At 41.7% G+C, this 20149-nt stretch overlaps 1 protein-coding gene across 9 annotated transcripts in view; it reads left to right on the top strand.

Annotated features, from left to right (window-relative positions):
• The window catches only part of TMEM108 (transmembrane protein 108), a 388322-nt gene that overhangs the window by 214326 nt on the left and 153847 nt on the right, over positions 1 to 20149 (top strand). For 5 of the 9 annotated variants that reach the window (XM_086352627.1, XM_086352768.1, XM_086352860.1 and 2 more), the window contains one exon: positions 1077 to 1162. The exons of 1 other annotated variant lie outside the window; for it this stretch is intronic. In XM_086352627.1, the coding sequence (XP_086208753.1) occupies positions 1123 to 1162 (40 nt within the window). In that variant the 5' untranslated portion in view covers positions 1077 to 1122. The remainder of the gene's footprint in view (positions 1 to 1076; positions 1163 to 20149) is intronic. 3 more of the 9 variants (XM_086352693.1, XM_086352947.1, XM_086353121.1) reach the window with 1 other exon arrangement.

The raw sequence follows: 20149 nt of genomic DNA on the forward strand, positions 1-20149 counted from the left end.
GAAGTGCACAGATAGGTCTACAGGAGAAGGTCCAGCACCTAACTAGAGAATCTTTGCCAAATGTGAATTTACAGTCTTTAAAAAGATTAATAAACGTGTAAAATGCGAAAGCAATAAGATGAAATATGTGCCTGTTTACTTGGCAATGATGGTAGGAAAATACAAGTTTCTTTCATTGAGTAGGTTGTAGTCTAATGGAGATTTTCATAATATGGTGTTGGTGAAGGGCATCTCAGCAATGTATTTCAAAAGCCTTAGATTGTGTCCTAGTGATTCTGTTTCTAGGACCTTATCTTGAAAAAAATACTGTGTGCCATTTAGAATAAAGTTGTAAAGTGCGAATTCGCTGGTGGTCCAGTGCTTAGAACTCCACACTTTCACTGCCGAGAGCCTTGAGTTCAAATCCTGGCCAGGGAACTAATACACCATAAGCCAAGAGATACGGCCAAAAGAAAAAAAAAAAATGTAGTAAAGTGTAATAACAACAGAGGAAGATGTTTCTACTGCTAGGGAGAAAAATTAGAATGTATAGCAAAAGAGACCAATAGAAGTGCACACAGGAAAAGCTGAAGAGATAGGTAATTTGTAATTTCTTGTACATTCTTAACTATATTTTGTTTAGCTATATTTTTCAGATATTCTACACTGGAGGTATCTTTTGTAATCAGAAAATAATATAAAAGTTGTTTAATATAATACAATTTGAAATTGGTGAAGCTTTCAGGGGAGTGTTTTGTTTGGTGAGCAGGATTGCAGAAATGAGATTACAAGTTTCTTATTTCTCCTGTTTCAAAACTAGAGATGCAGGAAAGATGTTTTGGAAGTCCTCAAAATCCCAAGGCCTGATTCTCACCCTCTAGTTGCCCATATGAGTGATGTGTAGTTTCAAAAGCTAATTGATTAATTGATAGTTTTATAACATAGACTATATTGTGGTAAAGTCACTCCAAGAATTTTTCTCTTCAAGTAAGTTATTTTGGGCTTTAACACCAGAGTCATATTGAGTGGAGTTCTTTATGATTATTGACTTGAATTCTGTTTCCCAGATGTAATGATTTTCTTCTCCCATTTCCTAGACAGAATCATGAATAAACTGGAGGACAAGCAGGACCAGATGATACCATGAAGAGAAGTTTACAGGCCCTCTATTGCCAACTGTTAAGTAAGTCGATGTCACTTTTCTTCTGGCCTAGAATAGACCAATGTTATTATTTCACTGGTGCCAGAAGCTCACCCACCTTCTGGAGGAAGACCAGTGTTTGGCTGGTGAAGGAGAACAGTACATTTCCCTCTGCTTCGTCTAGGTACTTGAGTAGCAAGCATTAAGTCATTCTGTTGCCTCAGGCATCAGTTACTGTACGTAATTATTGTAGACTTTTATATGATTATTCTAAATTGGCATGTTAAGCACAGTCAATTTGAAAATGAGTATCAAAAGCGTTAATACTCTTGGTTATGTGGCAGAATTTAAAGGGGTTCTGGTATGATCCACTCTGGACTCCTCATGAAGAGGGAATGGTCGGCTGTTAGGATTTAGTTACATAGAACCTATTACCATTCAGTGACTGTACAGCCTTTATTTGGAATAGTTTTGCATAGTTCCATGTGTTCTTGAACAATGAGTGGTGAAGGTTAATTTGTTTAGGTTTGGTGGTAGAATGGCGAGTGTTCGATCATGATTTTCTTGGCACATTGCTCATGTGTTTTGTGGATTGTACCATAAAAGTGCCAGTTGTCACATAGGGATTGTGTGATCTTTGGAACTGGATTGTTACTGAATGAATGTAAAATCTAACACCAGCTGGTGGGTTTGATGTTCAGATTGACACATTTGGGACAACAGTCATTACCCACTCCAGGTCAAACCAAAGCCATTGAATTGGGAAAACTTGAAATTCATTGTGCTTATCTGTTTCTTGCTGAGGTAAATAGAGGACCTAGCTTTCCTAGGCTGAGTGCTCCTTGTTAACTTTTGCCAAGAAAATAACATGAAAAGAGATTGAGACGCAAATCACCAGTCAGCCCTTAGGATTTAGCAGTTCAGGTTATGTTTTATCCCCAATGCAAAGCACTTAATCTACAGGCAGCATTCTGACTGGGTGTTTTAACTGACTCAGTTTTGCTATTAAATTCTAATCCCTGAAACACAGATCACGTCAGCCTGATTTCAGCCTGGTGGAGCATCACCAAGAGTTATAGGGACTCTCTCATGTTTTTTCTCCATGTATTTTATAAAGTTTGTTGCTTATTTTTTTAATGATAAGCTTGCTTATTAGAGAAAGGGCTTTATGGATTGAATTAGCAGTGTCATCAAGGAGTGATTAATTCTGCCTTGATGAGAGAGGGAACATTTGAAAGATAAATAGGATTACACACACACTCAAGAAGGCGAGGCAGTTTTTTATAGTAAAAAGAAACCAGAAGTGAAAAAGACCATAGTTGATTTAGAAGGCAGCAGGTTTGTTGAATTCACCTATGCTGATTATATGCCCCAAAGTTTGCATGGTATTATACGGTCATGATTATACAGTGGAGGTGATGAATAAATTCAGGGGATTAGACCTGGTAGATAGAATTCCTCAAGAACTATGGACAGAGGTTCATAACACTGTACAGGAGGCAGTGACCAAAACCATTCCAGAGAAAAAGAAATGCAAGAAGACAAAGTGGTTGTCTAAAGAGGCTTTACAAGTGGCTGAGGAAAGAAGAGAAGCAAAAGGCAAGAGAGAAAGGCAAAGACATACACAATTGAACGCAGAGTACAGAGAATAGCAAGGAAAGATAAGAAGGCCTTCTTAAATGAACAATACCAAGAAATAGAGGAAAACAGTAGAATGGGAAAGACTAGAGATCTATTCAAGAAAATTGGAGATATCAAGGGAACATTTCATGCAAGAATGGGCATGACAAAGAACAGAACCAGTAAGAACCATACAGAAGCAGAAGAGATTAAGAAGAGGTGGCAAGAATACACAGAAGACCTATACAAAAAATGACTTAATGACCTGGATAACCATGACTTAACTTCCATGTACCTCAAATGTAAAATGGGATATGACCACCCACTACATAAGATGGTATTCAGTGAGGTAATATGACATATAGAACACCTACAATAAATGCCTCTTCCCTTATTGGGCCATCCTGTCTGCATGAAAAGGATACAGCCTCCCTAGGAGCTCCTCTGTAACTAACATTTGCATGGGACTTTTTGGTTCACAAAAATGTTTACAGGATTTAATCCTTACAAACCTTATATGGCAAGTGGAACATTGACTATCATTGATCTCATTCTACAGAAGAGAGAGTTGACATGATCAAGGCTGCCTTTCCCAGGTCATGTCACAATTCTTTTTAAAAAAGTAACAATAGAAAGTAAGGAGCATCATCACAAACATTTAAGAATGTGACATTACTGGGGAGGCGCTGAGTTCTGAAGTGACAGATTTGGTCTTTGCCTGGGTGCTGTGTCCTGGAAATTTACTTCATTTTTAAGAAGACCAAGACAATCCTTTTGAGCTTATGAAAGTAAGTTTTTATATACCAATATCTGTTCAAATCAAAGTCATTTGGATACTAACTCAGAGTTAAGGAGTAATGATATTTAGTAAGTTAAGCATTTGCTCTATACACAGGAATCTGTATTTCTTAAATCATACTCTGTACTGTTGGTACATCTTGCTTATTCTTGCATCCTCTGAATATACTAACTGTGCTGACCATACAAAAAGTAATCCTTTGCTCAACCCAGAGAACTGTCCACAGGGCCCTATTACTCAAATGGTGGAAGATAAAGAGAATTCCTGTAGTAGATTTGGGTTCCTAATCTGTAGCATTTAGAAGGTAAGAAGTATCAACTTTTCTGCCCTCTACCTGGACCATGGAGATTGCATCTGTCTCAGCCTCAAATTATGCACACAGACACACACACCCCAAAATCCATATTACTCAACTCTCTAGGCTCTTTGAGGCATAATGAGAAGCTGCTTGAGAACAGAGTTCATTTCTGTTGGGATGATCTGCCTCTCGTCTGAGCTCTGGAACTGGGCAGAAAGCCATAAATATACTTTACAATGAGCAAAACGTCTTTTGTGTTTTTTCAGTGCTAACTAGCGATTTTTGCCAACCAGCTACCCAGTGATTTTATTTACTTCTTAATGGCATCACCGACTCGATGCACGTGAGTTTGGGTGAACTCCAGGAGTTGGTGATGGACAGGGAGGCCTGGCGTGCTGCGGTTCATGGGGTTGCAAAGAGTCAGACACGACTGAGCTACTGAACTGAACTGAATAATCACTTAACAATCGTCCCTCTAATCACTTCTTAAACTAAAAATATCCAGATAGTAATATCTTCCACAGGGAGTTAACATTCTCCATCTCTTTTCCCTTTTATCCCATAGTATACCCAGAGCCCCACCATGGTACCTACTAGGCCAGTTGCTCTAATGTGATCTGTGATCTGAAGCTCTCCTGTGCTCATTAAGAAAGAAAACAATCTGACTAAATTAACTAATGCCAAGGTATGCTTAATTGGCTAAGGAGAGTTGGGAGCTTTTCCATAACCTTCAGGGATATTTGCATTAATAAAGAAATTAATTTTACCTTCTTAAAGCAAATGCTGTCAGTGTTGTGGGTTTTTTTTTTTAATATTTGTTTACTTTTGGCTGCATTGGGTCTTTGTTGCTGTGTGAGGGCTTTCTCTAGTTGTGGTGAGTAGAGGCTACTCTCCAGTTGCAGAGCATGGGCTCTAGGGCATGTGGGCTTCAGGAGTTGTGGCTCACAGGTTTAGTTGCTCTGTGGCATGTGGAATCTTCCCTGCTAAGTCGCTTCAGTAGTGTCCGACTCTGTGCGACCCCATAGACGGCAGCCCACCAGGCTCCTCTGTCCCTGGGATTCTCCAGGCAAGAATACTGGAGTGGGTTGCCATTTTGTTCTCCAATGCATGAAAGTGAAAAGTGAAAGTGAAGTCGCTCAGTCATGCCCGACTGGAGCCTACCAGGCTCCTCCATCCATGGGATTTTCCAAGCAAGAGTACTAGAGTGGGGTGCCATTGCCTTCTCCCTGGAATCTTCCCAGAGCAGGGATTGAATCCAAGTCTCCAGCATTGGCAGGTGGATTCTTAACCATTGGACCACCAGGGAAATCCTCAGTGTCGTTTTAAACCATACTGAGTATAGCAGTTTAAACAGGTAAGTTTGCCAGGGCCTGTCCATTTATTTGGATCTCTTTGAGTCAGTGGTCTTGAATTTTCATATTATTTCTCTTTCTGGCTTATCCCTTGCCTCTTTGGCCAACTAAAAGCAGAAATAATCTGCTTATGCCTTATTGTCACCATCCTTCTGGATTTCCAGTACTGAATACCTGAAGTTATGCATTTGGATATCAGTTCCCACAGACTCTTAACTTGTGAATCCATTTCTCTGCATCTGCGTTGTCTCTGCTTAAAGAAGGGCTTCCTATGGTCTTACCTGAGCCCTTTTAATCATCTCCCTTCCTGCTTCCCTTATCTAAGGCCTCCTCCTTCTAATCCACTTTCACATTGCCACCAAACAGCAGCCTGTCCGCTGCTGATGATCTTTCGATGGCTTTGCATTACCAGGAACAGCAGTTCTCATAGTGTGGTCCAGGAAGCTCTGGGGACCCCTGAGACCTTTCCAGGAAGTCTGTGAGGCTCTCCTTTTCCAACCATATTATCTTTATGAAGCCAGATTGTCTTTATATTCTTCAGCTATACTGCAACAGATTAAATGCAGAAGCTGATGTGAGAGCCAGCTCGCTGTCTTTCATAAGCCAGATCTTAAGGAGATTTACAAAAATATAAAATAATGGTACAAACCTAAACAGCGTACTAAAAAGCAGAGACATTACTTTGTCAACAAAGGTCCATCTAGTCAAGGCTATGGTTTTTCCAGTAGTCATATATGAATGTGAGAGTTGGACTATAAAGAAAGCTGAGCACAGAAGAATTGATGCTTTTGAACTGTAGTGTTGGAGAAGACTCTTGAGAGTCCCTTGGACTGCAAGGATATCCAACCAGTCCATCCTAAAGGAGATTAGTCCTGGGTGTTCATTGGAGTGACTGATGTTGAAGCTGAAACTCCAATACTTTGGCCACCTGATGCGGAAAGCTGACGCATTTAAAAAGACCCTGATGCTGGAAAAGATTGAGGGCAGCAGAAGGGGACAACAGAGAATGAGATAGTTGGATGGCATCACCAACACAATGGATATGGGTTTGGGTGAACTCTGGGAGTTGGTGATGGACAGGGAGGCCTGGAGTGCTGTGGTTCAGGGGGTCACAAAGAGTCGGACATGACTGAGTGACTGAACTAAACTGAATCTGTCTCATAATTTTTTTGTTTTAGCAAATATGGTTGTATTTTATTTAAAATGTTATATATTAACATGTAGTGAGTTTATTGTTATTTTAATGGGTTAATATTTTTTGTTTCTCAGTTCTAATAGCTGGTAAAGAATCCACCTGCAATGCAGGAGACTACAGTTGAATTCCTGAGTCAGGAAGATCCCCTGGAGAAGGGATAGGCTACCCACTCTAGTATTCATGGGCTTCCCTGGTGGCTCAGATGGTAAAGAATCCAACTGCAATGCAGGAGACCTGGGTTTGACCCTTGGGTTGGCAAGATTCCCTGGAAGAGGACATGGCAACCCACTCCAGTATTCTTGCCTGGAGAATCCCTGTGAACAAAGGAGCCTGGTGGGCTACAGTCCATGGGGTCACAAAGAGTCAGATATGACTGAGCAACTAAGCACAGTACAGCACATAGTAAATATTAGTAGATATAACCCATATAAACAAAGGTTCTCTTTTAAGAGTATAAAGAGGTCGTGAGACCAAAATGTTTGAGGATCACTGAGGGATTAAGCCCAAATTTCTTAGGTTAGCACTGAAGACTGGTTAATACTCTGGTCCCAGATTGCCTTCTTCTTCCACCTCATCTCTCACTGATTCTCTCCATGTACATGGGTGCATGCATGCACATGCACACATGTGTGTGCACGTGTGTGCACACACACACACGTGCACACACACAGTACTCCACCCAGGGACATCCACAGTATGCTGACATTTCATCCCTCACAAAGTACAGTAACCCATCAGTATCTGAGGGGGATTGGTTCCAGGCCCCCCTGTGGATCCCACTTCCATAGGTGTTTGGGTTCCTTACAGTCAGTCTGTGCATACTTACAGTGGGGTAAGACGGTATTTATTGAAAAAAAAAATCTGTGTATGAGCAGACCCATGCAGTTCAAACCTGTGTTTTTGGAGGATCAGCTTGTATTCACCTTTCTGTGTGCATATGCTTGTTTGCTTGTGCTTCCAGTTCTTCAATGTGGGGACTCCATTCACTCCCCTATCTCCAGTCTAATCTAGAACTTGACTCTTAATGGGGCTTGAAATGTAATTACCACATTTCTGCAAATCTAGAATGTCAAGGATGTCATTAACTGTAAAATGCACTATTACTTTAATGAACCACTGAGAAAGAATTAATGAGTCAACTGTAAAACTATCACAAGCCATCAATTATACGTTACAATACAGAAGCACATGTATGGATAAAATACAGAATTACTAGAGTAGATTGTGGCTAACTGGGCAACATGTCCCTGGGTTTCTGCCACTAAATTCTCCTTTAAGACCAAGTCTCAGCAAACCCACCTATATTCTAGCTCCCACCCGTATTCTAGCTCCCACCCTAGGTCAGCCCCATATTGCAAAGGAATTTCCTTTGGAAGCTAGAGAAAGATCCAAGTAAGTAGGCAACCCCTAACTGACATTGATGAGCATATGCAGTCTTCATGGTTTGTTTTTCTAAGAAGTAAGAGTAAGTTTTCCTTTACGTAAAGGAGGGAGAGCTGGTATAAATCATAACTGAATGATGTGGAATTAATGTCCAAACAAGTATTAACCCCAGAAATGTAGGCTCTTTTAAATGTTACAGGCAGTCATAAAGATATTGCATTAGTTATACAGTGGAAGTGAAAAATAGACTCAAGAGGTAAGAACTGATAGAGTGCCTGAAAAACTGTGGACAGAGGTTCGTGACATTGTACAGGAGGCAGTGACCAAGACCATCCCCCCAAAAAAGAATGCAAAAGGGCATAATGGTTGTCTGAGGATGCCTTACAAATATCTGAGAGAAGTGAAAGGCAAAGGAGAAAAGGAAAGATATACCCATCTGAATGCAGAGTTCCAAGGAAGAGCAAGGAGAGATAAGAAAGCCTTCCTAAGTGATCGATGCAAAGAAATAGAGGAAAGCAATAGAATGGGAAAAACTAGAGAACTCTTCACAAAAATTAGAGATACCAAAGGAACATTTCATGCAAAGATGGGCACAATAAAGGACAGAAATGGTATGGACCTAACAGAAGCAGAAGATACTAAGAAGAGATGACAATACACAGAAGAACTATACAAAAAAGATCTTAATGACCCAGATAACCATGATGGTATGATCATTCACCTAGAGTCAGACATCCTGGAATGCGAAGTCAAGTGGGCCTTAGGAAGCATCACTGTGAACAAAGCTAGTGGGGGTAATGGAATTTCAGATGACCTGTTTCAAATCCTGAAAGATGATGCTGTGAAAGTGCTGCACTCAATATGCCAGCAAATTTGGAAAACTCAGCACTGACCACAGGACTGGAAAAGGTCAGTTTTCATTCTAATCCCAAAGAAAGACAATGCCAAAAAATGTTCAAACTACCAGACAAATGCACTCATCTCACAGGCTATCAAAGTAATGCTCAAAATTCTCCAAGCCAGGCTTCAACAGTACATGAATCAAGAACTTCCTGGTGTTAAAGCTGGATTTAGAAAAGTCAGAGGTACCAGACATCAAATTGTCAACACTGGATTACAGAAAAAGCAAGAGAGTTCCAGAAAAATAGCTGCTTCTGCTTTATTAACTACACCACAGCCTTTGACTGCATGGATCACAACAAACTGTGGAAAATTCTTTAAGAGATGGGAATACCAGACCACCTTACCTGCCTCCTGAGAAATCTGTATGCAGGTCAAGAAGCAACAGTTAGAACTGGACATGGAACAACAGACTGGTTCCAAATTGGGAAAGGAGTATGTCAAGGCTGTATATTGTCACCCTGCTTATTTAACTTATATGTAGAGTACATCATATGAAATACCAGCCTGGATGAAGCACAAGCTGGAATCAAGATTGCCGGGAGAAATATCAATAAACTCAGATATGCAGACAATACCACCCTTATGGCAGAAAATGAAGAGGAACTAAAGAACTTCTTGATGAAAGTGAAATAAGAGAGTGAAAAAATTGGCTTAAAACTCAACATTCAAAAAACAAAGATTATGACATCTGGTCCCATCACTTCATGGCAAATAGATGGGGAAACAGTGACAGACTTTATTTTGTGGGGCTCCAAAATCACTGTAGATGGTGACTGCAGCCATGAAATTAAAAGATGCTTGCTCCTTGGAAGAAAAGTCATGACCAACCTAGGCAGGATTTTAAAAAGCAGAGACATTACTTTGCCAACAAAGGTCTGTCTAGTCAAAGCTATGGTTTTTCCAGTAGTCATGTATGGATGTGAGAGTTGGACCATAATGAAAGCTGAGCACCAAAGAATTGATGCTTTTGAACTGTGGTGTTGGAGAAAACTCTTGAGAGTTCCTTGGATTTCAAGGAGATCTAACTGGTTAATCCTAAAGGAAATCAACCCAGAATATTCATTGGAAGCACTGATGCTGAAGCTCCAATACTTTGACTACCTGATGGTAAGACATTAGTCCCTGGAAAAGACCCTGATGCTGGGAAAGATTGAAGTGGGGAGTAGAAGGGGATGACAGAGGATGAAATGGTTGGATGGCATCACCAACTCGATGGACATGAGTTTGAACAGGCTCCAGGAGGTGGTGATGGACAGGGAATCCTGGCGTGCTGCAGTCCATAGGGTCGCAAAGAGTCAGATATGACTGAGCGGCTGAACTGAACTGAACTTGCCTCAGAAATGAAGAGTTTTCACTTCCTCCACCCACCAATGAAGGTGCTTCCCTTTCTCACTGGAGGTGCCTGACTATACCATCCATGGAGGATAACATGTGCCAGCCACAGTTAAGGACTCAGGTTGTGGATTAAGACTGCATGCGTGCTTGCTAAATTGCTTCAGTCTATAGCCCACCAGGCTCCTCTCTCCATGGGATTCTTTTGGCAAGAATGCTGGAGTGGGTTGCCATGCCCTCCTCCAGGAAATCTTCGTGACCCAGGGATTGAACTGGTGTCTCTTATGTCTTCTGCATTGGCAGGCAAGTTCTTTACCACTAGCGCCACTTGGGAAGCCCCAGGTTAAGACTACTTGGGCTCAAATCCTGGTTTGCTACAAATTATTATCCAAATGATTTTTTCCTCTTTAGGTACCAAATCTGCCAGTTAAGCATGCCTCCAAATAGCTGTTGGAGCATCTGCCCTCCACCCCTTGCAGATCTATCACCCCAGAGGCCATGAAAGTAAAAAAGCAAAGTGCTACCACCAGTAGCTATAATAATGGTAGTGACACAATCTGTTCTCCAGTAAGCATTATGGAAATTGGAGGTGTCCATTTCATCAGCACCACAATTCAGTATTTCAGACTGGATTACTCCAATTGGCTTTCGTTGCTGGTTCTCAAACCTAGATATACATTAGAATCACCTGGAGAACTTTTAGTAAATCTCCTTGCCCAGACCCCACACCAGATCAATTAGAATCTTTGGGAGACAGGGTGGAGAGTATGGGGCCTGGGTATCCAGTGATTCTAAAATGCAACAGGGTTGAGAATCACTGGCTTAGAGCAGTGATAACCATGCAACAGAATTACCTGGAAAGCTTATTTAAATACAGATTGCTGGGCACCACCCCTGGAATTTCTGACTCAATATATGGGGATAGTAATTTGCACTGCTAAATTTTCTCTGATGCTGAAGCAGCTTTGGTCCAGGGACCACACTTTGAAAATCACTGTCTTAGACAAAAGAAGTGCTGTCTCCTGGAGCCAAAGATGCTTTCAGTTTCCCTGCATCACTTGAGCAGGGTGAAGTGGTGAAGTGAATCTTGGAGCAGAACCAGGGTCAGTTAGGAAAGAAGAGGAAGAAAGTTAGAAAGGAAGGAAGAGGAGGAAAACCAAAAGAATCACAGTGTTGTAAGGTTAGGAACTGTTAGAAGTTGAGGTTTCAGTTACTCCTTGGGATACACTGGAAATTAGTTTTCACTCTGTTTTAAAAAAGGTCACCAGGAATGGATTAGCTGAGCTTATGTTGTTGTTGTTCAGTTCTCAGTCATGTCTGACTCTTTGTGACCCTATGGACTGCAGCACCCAGGCCTCCCTGTCCTTCACCATCTCCTGGAGTTTACTCAAACTCATGACCATTGAGTCGGTGATGCCATCCAACGACCTCTTCCTCTGTCATCCCCTTCTCCTCCTGCCTTCAGTCTTTCCCAGCATCAGGGTCATTTCCAATGAGTCTGCTCTTCGCATCAGGTGGCCAAAGTATTGGAGCTTCAGCTAAGGTTATAAACAAAGACAAAACAGAAAAATGGCCCTCAACTCTGGCTGTTCACTGCATCAGGCCCACTTTAGAACTTGATTTTATAAGACTATTTCTTCATTTCATGCTGTATAATTCTTTTGCAAATCAGGAAATTGAGGCCGAAATTTTTTTTATTATGAAAAAAATTTTTCTAATGTTTTCTACGAAGAACAGATCTCCTTGATTCTTTGAAGGTTAATTCATTTACACAGAAAAATTGAGGATATAACACTTTGGAGTCCAACATTAACCCAGGAAGCTTGTGCATACTGGGCCTTTAAAGGTGTCATGTTGATTTAATGTCTTTTACATTTTATACTGTGATTTTTTTTTTTTAATTTGCCTAAATCAACAATTCTCTTATGCAGATTAAACAAACCTTAGTAGACATTCTCATTGTAAGCAATGCCGGTAAAGACTGAGGAACAAAATATTTTAAAGAAACTCAATTTTATGACTTTAGAGTGTAAGGCAATGGTACTCCACTCCAGTACTCTTGCCTGGAAACTCCCATGGACAGAGGAGCCTGGTGGGCTGCAGTCCATGCGGTCGCGAAGAGTCGGACACGACTGAGCGACTTCACTTTCACTTTTCACTTTCACGCATTGGAGAAGGAAATGGCAACCCACTCCAGTGTTCTTGCCTGGAGAATCCCAGGGACGAGGGAGCCTGGTGGGCTGCCGTCTATGGGGTTACACAGAGTCGGCCACGACTGAAGCGACTTGGCAGCGGCAGCAGCAGCAGCCATTACACACACAGCAGAAGCATAGGTGAGGGAAGTCATGCTCACACCTAGAGCTGTTGACTTAGGTAAATTTAAATGTTAACTCTTAATGAATTTTAATGAACCATCTAGAACATTCAATTTCTATATCAAAATTCTATATGAATTTTCAATATGAAAGTACTTTTGCTGAAACATAAAGTGGGAGAGAGCATAGAATTTGGATTTGAAGGATGTACTTTGTGCTCTCATGTCTTCTCTTAGCAGTTTTGTCATTTTGCACAGAGCACTTACCTGCCCAGAGCTGCCTCATTTTCCTTAACTATAGGATACAAATGATGAGTATATCCCCTTGAGGATTGCTGTGAGAGTTAAATGATCAGGGGATAAAAACATTTCATAAGTTGTAAAATGCCTTCTAAACATGGGTTGTTCTTTGACTGTTGTCCTTAAATAACTTAGGGCCTCCCTTGTGGCTCAGGTGGTAAGCAATTCAGGAGACCTGGGTTTGATCCCTGGGTTGGGAAGATCCCCTGGAGAAGGAAAAGGCTACCCACTCCAGTATTCTGGCATGGAGAATTCCATGGACTATATAGGCTATAAGGTTGCAAAGAGTCAGACATGACTGACCAACTTTCACTTTTCACTTTAAATAACTTAAGCATTTCTTTTGTTGTTAAATTGTGCTATTGTTTAGTAAATCTCATTTAAAAATTTTAAAAGGGAAATGTGAGAGACAGTCCAGTATGTCCCTACCCAGCTTCCAATTCAGTAGAACACTCATTCATGCACATGAAACTCAAGGGAGCTATTCTAACAGGGCGTTTTCTGGCTTATCGGGATCTGATAAAATTCTGGAAAATTGTTCTAAATGAGAGAGGTTGGAGAAGAATTTTTTTAATGAATAAAAGGAATTTTTCCTCTGCAGATTCATACTGACTTGTAATAAATCTTCCCTGGAAGTTTTCTAGATGGTTCAATCATTTTCTTTACAAATGTGAGGGACACTGGAGGTTGTCCAGCTAGAATCCAAGAAGCTTCCCAGACCTAAGCCACGTTGCCTTTGCCAGCTCTCCTTCTTAATCTCCCTCCTGTTCACCCATTTCCCTTCCTTTCCTTTGGGTTATCTTGCTCACCAGGTTCTCTGTTCTCTTTGATTTTCCCCTTTAGAAGTTTCTGAAACTTTCTCCTGCAAGGCATAAGTCATTTATCTGTTGCAGGTGTTCTGACAGCCCCTCAAAAGTAGATTTCTTGCCTTTGTCCTGGCCGTACCAGCATGTCACTTAGGGTATCAGGGTGCCCTGTGAGCTGTGGCCAGTCGTGTTACTCATCCCCCTGTCTATGCATCTTCATCAGTTTCCTCTACAAAAAGCTCCCTATGGCTGCCATATGGCATTAGCACAAACTTGGTGGCTTAAAACAGCAGAACTTTTTTTTTCTCACAGTTATGGGGGCCAGAAGTCTGAATTCAGGGTGTCAACAGAGCTGCACTCCCTGCAAAGCCTCCAAGAGAGAATCCTTCCTTGACTCTTCCATTCTGGTGGCTCCAAGATGTTCCTTGGTTTGTGGCTGCATCACTCTAGGTTCTGCCTTTGTCTTCACATGGCCTTCCCTCTTATCCCTGTGTCTCTCCTCTGTGTGTCTCTTATAAGGACATTTGTCAATGGATTAGGACCTACTGGATAATCAAGCATGATCTCAAGATCCTTGATTACACCTGCAGAACTATTTTTTCCAAATAAGGTCTCATTAACAGGTTTCCAGGATGACTGCAGTCCATGGGATTGCAAAGAGTCAGATAAGACTAAGTGACTAACACTTTCAACAGGTTTCTAGGTTAGGACATATATAGGCCTTTTGAGGGACCACATCTCAACCAATCAGAGAATGATCTTGCTGTACTTCATAGAGTTGGTAATACAAGTATATCAAGCACTTAGCACAGTGCCGAATGGGTGCTCAGGCCGTGGTGAGTGTGGGTGGAGGAGTAGGGTGTAAGGAAATGGAACCAGTGTGCTTATGAGTTTATACAGCTTTCTGAAGAAGTTTTACCACAAAGTGAGGGCAGGAGAGCACCAAGTGCTTAAAAAAACAAAACAGTGAACCCAACCCACCTGGTGTAAAAGTTCCTAGGAAAGATTTGCAGAGACTGAGTGCTGTAGGGCTATGAGCTTCAGGGACGGGAGGTGCACACAGGCTGAGCCTCTAGGCAGGAACGGCTCTAGCCGAGATTGCCAGGCCCATGTGTAATTGGTGCACAGGCTGCGTCTCCTGACCTTGCCAGGGACTGCAGTGCTGGGTGTTTGATGAGAAGAGACAAGAATTAGATTCCCTTGAACTGTGATGAGTGAGTCTGGTTAACACTGAGCATAAGGGCTTTAAAGATTTCCCTGGGATATTCTCTCAGACAACTGTCTCCCACAGGGCAGAGCCCAGGCTCTGTGCTGGCAGCTGCAGGGTCTGCTAATTATAACATGGCTTGGGAGAGAGCCTGAAACCCTCTGAGATGAAAGGATGCTACAGTTTACTTTGAAATTCCTTGGTTAGGTGAAGAAATGAGAGTGTAACCACTCTCCCCCAAAGCCAGAGTCCAAAGGTCACCTGGATGGGGGACCAAGTATTGTGCCCCAAGTCCCTGCTGGGTCATGCCCCAGCACCCAGGGTTGCAGAGGAAGGTGCATAGGAAGGTGATAGGTGGAGACGGTTGGAAGCTCTCAGTCAGGGCATTTAAAGAGGGGTGGTGATTATTAAGACTCCAGCTCAGGCCTGGAGGCCACTAGGAGGTTGGAGGAGTGCCAGCCTGCAAGAAACCTGAGTGGCTGGGCAACTTCTTTGTCTAAACACAGGGGGTCTCATCTAAGTACTTGGAGCAGAGCCAAAAATGTTGAGTCATAATTATTTCCACCATTATTACCATCCCTTCCCCTACTTATCCCATTTCTGTGGATTTAAAAGTGAAACCTCATCTCTCTTTTATCTCTGGGACCTGTTCTCATTCTCATACACTGTGTTACAAGTCCAAGCTATTACATCTCTGCCCTTTCCCCTATGAGTCCCCTTCCTAAGTCTCCTTCTTTGAAAGCCTGTCTGGAGTCCCAGCTGAGTACCAGAGGTGACTGGAGAAGGACTGGTGATGAAAGTGTCTGTGGTTAGAGATGTAATTGAAATCCCTCCAGATGTGGCCCTGTGAGTGTCTCCTGTGTATTATTAACTTGGGATGATAAATGAGGAGGCAAGGTGTTTTCATCTTTCCCTGAAGATGTGACTCTTACAGATGTGGTCTCCTTGGGAGTTCTTCCTCATAGGTGGAACTTCAGCACGTCATTGCCAGTCTGGGAATCCAGATTTCCCCAATCAATGGGTACTTCAAAAATAAAAAGTTCCAAAACTTAGGAATTATTTATAAACTTCTGAGGGATTTATAGTATAATTATTAAGGAAGGACGGCAGTCTTTATACAGGACACCTAATTGTTCTTGTGAGAAAAACATTCTTGTGTGTACAGCAGGGAATTGAGAGATTTACCTTCTGATGTTACATGAGAATAGACTTTATATCAAATAAATTTCATTTTCTTAAAAAAAAAAAAAGGAAAGAGGAGAGGAAGAGAAAGAGGAGGCATCAAATAAGCAGTTGCTAAATCTTGAAAGTGATTAATGGTCAGGATTTTTCCACTTGCTTCCTCTTTCTTTCATTTTCCATGACAGGATTTTATTCCCTGGAATACATGGAAGAGTCAGATAGTTTCAGAGCTGAATGGAAGATCCTTTAGTAATTGCCACTCTGTCTAACAGATGAAGAAACTGATTCCATCCTGAAAGGATAAGTGGATTTGAGGCCAGAGGCGCAAACATGGGTCCCCAGAGCCAGGTGCAGGGCTCCCTGCAGGCTCTCCGTCCACCACCCTCCACCCTCCATCTTCCCTTCAGCTCCAGTCTCACTGCTTTTCTCTTCCTTTCTCAAGTATTCCAACAACCTGGCATGCCTGGCTCCCTGCTGCTCAGGATTGGCCCCCTGACCTCAGCCCAGCAACTTCCTCCCCACCCAGACTCTGTCCATGACATTACCTTGGTATAAGTTCTGCTAGCACACAGAGCTGTCTGACATTTTTCTTTGCCCTTTTTTCTGCACTGCCTTCATCTCCTCTTGGAATGTCAGCTGTGAGCCAACATACTATATTCCCAGCATTGAACAGCACCTGGCTCATGGAAATCCCCCAACAAAAGAATGGATGAAGAAGTTGTGGTATATATACAAAATGGAATATTACTCAGCCATAAAAAGGAACATGTTTGAGTCAGTTCTAATGAGGTGGATGAACCTGGAACCTATTATACAGAGTGAAGTGAGTCAGAAAGAAAAAGATAAATACCGTATTCTAACACATATATACGGAATCTAGAAAAAATGGTACTGAAGAATTTATTTACAGGGCAACAAAGGAGAATCAGACATAGAGAATAGACTTATGGACATGGGGAGAGGGGAGGACAGGGTGAGATGTATGGAAAGAATGACATGGAAACTTACATTACCATATCTAAAATAGATAGCCCACAGGAATTTGCCGTATGGCTCAGGAAACTCAAACAGGGCCTCTGTATCAACCTAGAGGGGTGGGATGGGGGGGAGATGGGAGGGAGTTTCAAAAGGGAGGGAATGTATGTATACCTATGGCTGATTCATGTTGAGGTTTGACAGAAAGTAGCAAAATTCTGTAAAGCAGTTATCCTTAAATAGAAAAATTTTTTAAAAAGCAACATTAAAATAGAATGAAGCAGACAGAGGACAAATGGGCAGGTTTTTTGGGTGGTTCACATTGTCAGAAAGGGGTATAGAAAGGGGTGGAATTATGGTCTAGATCATCACTGTCTGATAGACATAAAGAATGCAAGTCCCAATTTAATATTTTCCAATAGCCATATTAGAAAAAATGGGCAGAAATAGGTGAAATTAATTTCAGTAATAGAGTGATATTTTATTTAATATAATATATTTAAAATATTCTTGTTTCAACATGTAATCAATATTTTAAAAATTATTAGTGACATATTTTGCTTCTTTCTTTCATACCAGCTCTTTGAAATCCCATATATAATTTGCACTTATACCACATCTCAATTTGGACATTGAATTTTTATCAGAAATACTTGACTGGCACCTAGATTTCATAAAACATATAGGTGAAGAATTAGATTCACATAAAATTTTTTCTAGCACTTGAATTTGATATCAGTTTTTAAGTTTAGTTAAAAATGAATAAAATTTTAAAACTCAGTTCCTTAGCCACTAGCAGCATTTCAAGTGCTAGGTGCCACCTGTGGCTGCACAGGGATGTATTACTGACACCTCAGTATTGGTTTTGACGTTCCTCTGCCCTTCCTGCCCTCCATCCGCCCCGTGGTACAGAGCCCGGTGGGCAGGACACACTGAGGCAGAACACCAGGGCCTTGGCCATGATAGATGACTGTGCCTCTAGCCCACCCGTCTCTGGGCATCATGTTAAGAGGTAGTAGTTGGCAAATCCCTTTAAGTAAAGTGGTTTTGAGTTGTTTTAGAGGAAGGGCAAGATCAGGGATTCTCACACTGCCTACACAGACTGTATAGTCCAGTGATGAATCAAAGCTCACATTGGAGCCTCTCTTGCAGTGGTGGCATCAGGCTCAGGGCTTAGAAAACACAGAGAGCATCACGCAGAGCAGAGGCCCTGACTTTGGAGCAACCTGCTTGCATGGCTCTGACTGGGTGAGCCACAGAGACATTGAGAGTTTCTGTCCAGGAAGGCTTCTTCCTCAGATCCTCTGCAGGTCCTGAACATCCCTCTCACAAAGCATGTTTTGAGATCCGCAGCCCCTCTGTGTACATCTCATCCTGACCTCTGCTGTAGTCGGGCCGGGCAGTACTGTGTCTCCCTCGGTCCCTGAGGAGCTTAATGATGCAGGGGCAGACGTGCTGTTTCTCACAGCTTTCTTACACTTGTCTGGGAGGCCTGGCTCTCATGCCATGAGCTGACTCCACCAGCAGTCCCAAAGGAAACTTTCATGTTGCATGCATCCCTTGGGAGAACAAGTGTGAGTGTTGTAATGTGAAACATCAGATGTCATAGGCTTCTGTCATAGATCTAACTTAATTACCAAGTCCTCTAAGAGTATTAGCAGAGTAACTCTAATTGAAATACACAGAACACAGATGCCCAGATAGGCAAGGGGCCTGATGAGTAGACAAAGACTAAAGTTTGTCTTGTGGAAAACTATCTCACAGAAATTCTTAAGTCATAAACAATTTGCAGGTAGAGCTCTTCACAAATGAATGAGCTACCAAGAATGGAATTTTTATTAGACATCCCTACTTTAACCCCCTCTCTACAACCTATAGGTGGATCATTTGATATCCTCCTATTTTCATTATGTTTCAATTCACTTTCATAAAGGACCAGGCATTGTGCTAGGCACTAGGAATGGAAACATGTACACACTTCCTTCCATGAGCTCCAGGCTAGTGGAGAGAGAGGCTTCAAAAGAGAACGAGAGTACAAACATGGGTTCATCATGATCAGACAGAGTGCCAGCTGCATGTATGGTTCTGGGAAAAATTCTGTGAATACAGAGATATATAAGACATAATCTACTATCCAGAAGCTTATAGTGTAATCAAGAAGACAAGTATGGACGATAAAAAGAAAATAGTGCATTTTAGAATATGATAAGAAGCCACAGGTCAAGCCATGTTCTTAAGTCCAGCTTAATAGTAATGAAGATGACATTTTGATTCAATTTCTGAGTCCTTGCTGTGTGTTTTAGTGGCTCCAGACTTGGAGCAAGGCAGTGATTAGTCCCTGAGACCAGCACTACAACCAAAGGAGACTAATGAAAACCAGCCATTTGTGCTTCTCAAAGTGTTTTCTCATCTGATGTGCCTTTCATCATCCTGACAACCCTGTTGATGGGCATGATTTTTATCACATTACCACAGAAAAAAATGGAAACCCAAAGAAGCTAAGTGTTGTAGTTAAGATCCTACAAGGTCCTACAACTTGGACCCAGGTCTTTTCTTGCTCCGAGTCCTGTATCTTAGCCACAGTCTCTCATACTTTATCTAAACCACAGTCATTGTACTAGAAATACTGTACAACTCACTGAGGACAGTTGTGCCATCTGATCGTGTGTTTTCTTCTTGGAGTTTTTCAACTTGAGTCAATGAACTCCAGCCTTTCCCGTGCAATATGCCTCATTTTGTTTTAGCAGATTTGGTAGTTGGTCTTTTTGTCATCCATCCTCTGCCCCTAGTCTGTTTAAAGAAATAAAGTAAACAGTAGCAGGGTAAAGATACTGGCTCCCAGATATTGGCTAGATTATATTTGGGAAAATAAGTGTTGTAACCCATCAAGGCAGTGGGCCATTCCTTTTATAAGCCAATGAATCTGGAGTTCACTTAGCCTCATTATTTCTTAGTTAGCAAACTCTGCGTGTGCCATCCTTATGGCTATATTTTTAGAAGTCTTAGATTATTATAACAACTGAGAAAAAGGATGGGAAGAGAAATCTGGCTCCCAATATACATTCACTTAATTGTTTCTTGAATTAGATGTGTCTTCATCCAGCCCTCAAAGGATACTGTGCCCTTCCTTGTGTAGTTGCTGATGGGGCTGCCAGCGGATGAGAGGTATTTCACGGTGCTGCAGGTCTTCCTCCTCATCATCCAGTTGTTTATTCTGGGTACCAGCTGGACCTGGGAGGATCTAGGTGAAAATGTCATATAGGAAGAGTGCATTACAGTGACATGACATCTCCCGTGTGGTGCCAAGTGAAACATTAACAATTTGTGTTGAGTCTGATATTCTAGTCATGGCACTTAAGCCTC

Source organism: Bos grunniens, chromosome 1, assembly GCF_055505025.1.
Source record: "Bos grunniens cultivar Pamir isolate PY7600 chromosome 1, Bosgru_T2T1.0, whole genome shotgun sequence".
NCBI classification, from domain to species: domain Eukaryota; kingdom Metazoa; phylum Chordata; class Mammalia; order Artiodactyla; family Bovidae; genus Bos; species Bos grunniens.